The 5,554-nt window shown below is 38.2% G+C and overlaps 1 protein-coding gene across 2 annotated transcripts in view; it reads left to right on the top strand.

Moving 5' to 3' along the window:
- The window catches only part of LOC106520099 (serine protease inhibitor A3K), a 14,210-nt gene extending 10,402 nt beyond the window's left edge, over positions 1–3,808 (top strand). For both annotated transcript variants that reach the window (XM_014012033.1, XM_014012032.1), the window contains exons 4-6: positions 2,897–3,093; positions 3,171–3,315; positions 3,406–3,808. In XM_014012033.1, the coding sequence (XP_013867487.1) occupies positions 2,897–3,093; positions 3,171–3,315; positions 3,406–3,600 (537 nt within the window). In that variant the 3' untranslated portion in view covers positions 3,601–3,808. The remainder of the gene's footprint in view (positions 1–2,896; positions 3,094–3,170; positions 3,316–3,405) is intronic.
- Positions 3,809–5,554: the final 1,746 nt, after the last annotated feature.

Below are 5,554 nucleotides of genomic sequence, written 5' to 3'. Positions count from 1 at the left end.
ATTAATCCCTCTTCATTGCTGATATTCTGTTTTATCAAGAGTGCTTAATTTGAATATCTACAAATAAAATCAAAACCAACAAGTATCCTAATCCTAATGTATTTTACAAATATTTTCTAAAATACACAATGACAGTGACCACATTTTTATGCTTAGCTAAATATTGTTGGGCTACAAAATTGAAACATATTATATTTTGGCAAAAGATAATATGTTAAAATTTAAATATACGGTATTATACTTTTGCCAAAAGATAAAAATAGTTAAACTTGTTTTTTTTCTACCTGGATTACAGAGATGCATTGCCTAAAATACACAATGACAGTAAGCATATTTATATGCTTAACTAAATATTCTGGGCTACAAAATATATGAAATATATTGTTATGGCAATATTTATTTAACAAAGACAGAAATACGTGGTCCAAGAATGAAGTTACTCCGTGAGATGATCAGCTGAGTTTTATTGCAACAACAGGAAACACTGAGAACAACCTGGCCTGTCTCTGTGCCTCTCTGTCAGTCCACTTTCCTACTGTGTCCACTGTTGAACACTGTGTCACTCACTCGAGAGGCCTCATTGATATATATATTAACAAACACTATAATGTCATCTTAGCAAGATTTGATACAAGGTCAACGGAAAACACAAAGATAAACACAAGTGATATCTAAGAATGACTGTTAGCAAATCTTGTTCTGACTTTAATCATTCTATCTGCAGATGAACAGCATGTCATGAAAATCTAGGTCATTAAAATATGTTATGAATTATTGGCTTAAACATAAAAGTAGTAGTTCCATTACAATATCATATTATTATATTTTGCTAATTTAATGGGTCTTGCATCTAAGATTTTGTCATTTTCGTCTCTTGGTTTAGTAGATTTGCAATAAGTGCTTTGATTGGATGATTTCTGTGATTGGCTGGTGATGTGGTTCATTTACAGTACATATAACGTTTGGATTGCGAGTGCATAGCGCTGTGAGTGAGTCGAGGGGAAGCTGAGAGGAGGGGGAAGGAACCGCACGAGCAGGCGCAAAGTTAAGAGGAGGGAGGGAACCGTGCGAGCAGAGGTAAAGTTGAGAGGAGGGAGAGAAGGAGTCGAGCACAAGAAGGAAGAGAGTTGAGCAAGCAGGGAGCGAGCTGCGTGAGCGTGTGTGCTGTTTGAATGCACACGGTTCAAATTATTGTTTGTTCATATTGATATCTGCTCTCAAATCAGTGTTACTGTGCACGCAAGCCGATGGCACAAATGTAACGCGATAGTTTTCTGGATGTAAGGAGCGTCTGAACATGGGGTTAGATTTTTATTTTAGTTCGAGTTTTTATTGTTTAAACTCGAACGATCATGAAACTGAACCTTGGGACTGAGAATCATTTAACCTCAGACAAGAAAATAGAGCAGCCTAAAAATGATCGAAGTACCTCTGTCCAGTCTGTAAACTGTAAAGATTTTATGTTGTTGTCATGTAGTTGGAAACGCGCCTGCGAGGCGCACACACAGCTGAGGAGAATAAAATGTATGAATTATCTAAGAAACATTTTGATTCTCACTGAGAAAAAAACTTTGTCAACTCAGCAGATTAATTCAGATCAGCTCAGCTGTGATGATTCCTCAGCTCCACAGATGCAGACAATAAATTTGTTGCTGCGTAAAGTTGTGCATAATTTATGGATCAATGTCAACTGTTGTGCAGGTTGATATCCCCATAAGAACAATTGAGGACAGCCTGTTTTTTATTTATTTTTGTCACACCAAACAAATTACTATCAGGTATTTTACTGTNTTGTGCATAATTTATGGATCAATGTCAACTGTTGTGCAGGTTGATATCCCCATAAGAAGAATTGAGGACAGCCTGTTTTTTTTTTTTTTTTTTTTTTCACACCGAACAAATTACTATCAGGTATTTTACTGTAGTTCTGAGTCGAGCCATGCAGCTGATCTGAATGAAAGACTTTGATCATGATTCCAAAATATAAATCCCACACTGCGGCAGAAACTTGCGGCGCCGTGACTCGTTTCTTCCCATCAACTATTTAATAAATATTTTTTTAAGTTCGACCAAACTCATAAGTTCGTCTTTGTTTAGTCATTTAAGAAAGACGTGGAAAGGTGGAAATGTCTGTCAGCCTCATGCGCTGCTGAAGACAGCAGCTTCACACACGCGCGTACACACCAACACACACACACACACCTTTGCGTGTGGCAAACTCATTTTTACACCCCACCACTTATTTAGACAGTTTTTTCACTCATTCTCCATTTAATTATATTTTCCTATATCTGAAAATCATTTCTAATCCCACAGAGAGGACAATCTGAGGAGAATCTGACACACTGGACACATTTACATCTATTTTACATATTTAAATGGAGGCGTGTCATGGAAGGTATCTCACGTGCGCTCTGTTCCACCTTCATTGGGATGTATAAAGGAAAGGTGCGCAGGAACCTGCGTGCGCACGGTTTTATACATCTGAATTTTTTGGTGCGGCGCACTTTTCTAAATTTGTCCGTATGCCAACTTTTAGTGTGAAAGCTGTGCAATCCTTTATGCATGAGGCCCAAGGTTYTTTAAATTCACTCTGAAAATACAGCAATGTACCAATACTGGAAAATGTTATTTGTAGTTTTGAATACCTGAGTACTTTTAAATGCATGTACTTTTGAATACTTAAGTATTTTCAAAAGTAAGTACTTCAGTACTTTAACTTGAGTAGATATTTGACAGAGTAACTTGTACTTGAAGTTGAGTAGATTTGACCCTGAGTATCAATAGTTTTACTTAAGTACTAAAGTTGAGTATTTTGTCCACCACTGATCATTTGCTATTTTGTATTTTATGGAGAATTTTTTTTTTCCCAAATAATTGCTTTTTCTTTTTCCAGGTTCCAGTCCAGATGATGAGAATGGAAGAAACACACTTTCAAACCTACTATGACCAGGCAATTAACACCTCAGTCCTCCAGCTTCCTTTCAACAACTCCTTCTCCATGCTGCTGATGTTGCCTGATAACATGATGACCCTGGAGAACGCCATCTGTCCAGATCATGTTACCAAGTGGTTGAAGTGGATGAAACCCAAGTTGGTAGAAGAAGGTTTCACCTAAATGTTTTTTTTTTGACACTGCAGTCTTCAAATTATCTTTATCTAAATTTTAGGGAGTACAACATCTACGTTCCAAAGTTTTCCATCAAGACGTCCTACAAGCTAAATAATGTGTTGAAGGACTTGGGAATGACAGAGATGTTTGCTCGGGCAAATCTGACAGGGATTTCAGAAGAGAAAGACCTGACAGTCTCTGAGGTAAGGATCAAAACATTCTGCTGCTGCACACATCTTTGTCTTTATRTGGTCAATCTACCTCCAGCTCACTCTGCTTCATTGTTCTGTAAGGTTGTGCACCAAGCTGCTCTRGATGTTGAYGAGGTTGGAGCCACCGCCGCTGCTGCAACTGGGATCGGCATCAMACTTCTGTCCTTCCRTTTTGTCCCAGAGCTGAAGTTCAATCGTCCGTTCATGTTGATGATCCTTGAGCGCAGCACGAAAAACATTCTTTTCATGGGCAAGATTGTCAACCCCAACCTGTGACGAAGGAACGCATTCTTCAAACACAGCTGATGCTTAAAATATAAAGTTCAAAGAAAAACTTTTGTCTGATGTCTKTTTTGATAAATRCATGGAAAGATACAATGAGGAGATGSCAGAAATAAACCTTGACTTTTGTATTTAATACTAAATTGATGTAGCCAATGTATTTGTGGGATTCACCARTTAATAAAGGAAAAAACAATCCATACTGACTTTTTAGATTTCTCTTCMTGGATTGAGATTCAGAACACCARTTTTGCATTTTATAGATTTTAATTTTACGGCTGACTTTATCCTTATGACTGGTTGTTTTTACAGGTTGCTCTAATCGGTGAAGCTTAAACTTCACATCATAAAATTCTAATTTAGTTTTAATAGAAAATGAGTTTTAAGTTTGTGAAAMTGAAGCCAGAATGCTAATAAAGAGTTAAAACAGATGCAATTAAACAGTGAAGAAAAATGCCATCTTGACACCAAACAGCTTTTTTAAAGACTGCCTGTCCATCCGTTGTCTTCCTCTTATCCGGGTCAAGTCCTGGGGACAGCAGCCTAAGSAGTGAGACCCAGGCTTCCCTCTCCTCAGCCACTTGGGCCAGCTCTTCTGGGGGAATACCAAGGCATTCCCAGGCCAGCTGAGAAACATAGTCCCTTCAGCGTGTCCTGGGTCTTCCTCTGGGCCTCCTCCCAGTGAGACGTGTCCGGAACACCTCACCAGGGAGGCATTTGAACCAGATGCCAGAGCCACCTCAACTGGCTCCTCTCGACGTGGAGGAGCAGCAACTCTAAGTCCCTCCCGGATGACCGACCCTATTTCTAAGGGAGAGCCCAGACACCTTATGGTGGAAAATCATTTTGCCCTGTGGATCTGGGTCTCTGTGTCTGTGCCTGGTTCTGCTCCGGTGTGGTGGGGGCCGGCGGGGCCTGTGGTCATAGCTGTTGGCCCTGTGGGTTCTGCCTGTGGTTACTGATGGGGCTCTCCTGGTTCTCCTTTGTGTTCCTCTCAGGGGGTGGGTTGGTAGTTCTTGCTGCGCGGGTGACCTTAGGGGCTCAGTGCTTGTGGTCTCTCTCGGGGTCTGTGGCTCTGGTTCTCTTTATGTCTGCCTTGGGTCTTGGGGGTCAGATCTGTGGTCCTCCACAGTCACTATTTAATATTTCATTGGAGAAATCTTGTATTTAAATGCATGTTCACAACCACACAAAAATAGACATTTGGATCCTGGGGTTTCTGATAATCACTGGATGTATATATGTGTGGGTGTATGTGTGTATGCAAGTATGTGTGTATATGTGTATGTTTGTATGTGTACGTGCCTGATTGTGTGTATAGGTGTGTGTTTTGTGTATATTAATTAACGAGGCTTTAATTATTGTTGTATATGTTTATATATGTGAGTATGGGTATATGTACATACATCTGTTTAAGTTTGGTTGCTGGGTGTTTGTTCTCTTCTTTTGCTGATGGTCAGATGTTGGGTGTGGTGTCTTGAATGTTATTGGTGTTCATTTCACATATTGTATAATTTCTATTGGTTTCTCTCTTTACTGTTCTTATATTTCTCTTTTTCTTTTTTTTCCTTACTATACTGTAGTATAAAAAAGCCACTGATGATGCAGAAATTAAGAAACTAACATTCAGTTTTGTTTTCTACTGAAAAGGGGAAAAAAGGACTATAGAACAATTTGGAAAATGATTATAAAAGCATTGGATCAGTTAATTCCTTTAAAAAGTGATCAAAGCAAAATTGTTAAAGAAAAATTAAATTGTTTAATTTGTATCTGAGTCACTTTGAGGAGTTGAATTTTTTCGTTTTGTTTTATTTGGTTTATTGTTTGAAATTAATATTTTTTTGTAAATAGAAGCAGATATAAGATATTTTTCTTCTTCTGATACCTTTTATTTTATTTGTATTGTTTTGTTTTATGTAATGTTTTGTTTTTAAATGAAATGAATAAA

Source organism: Austrofundulus limnaeus, unplaced genomic scaffold (assembly GCF_001266775.1).
Source record: "Austrofundulus limnaeus strain Quisiro unplaced genomic scaffold, Austrofundulus_limnaeus-1.0 Scaffold88, whole genome shotgun sequence".
In the NCBI taxonomy this organism is placed as follows: Eukaryota; Metazoa; Chordata; class Actinopteri; order Cyprinodontiformes; family Rivulidae; genus Austrofundulus; species Austrofundulus limnaeus.
This window is presented reverse-complemented; position numbering and strand designations above follow the sequence as displayed.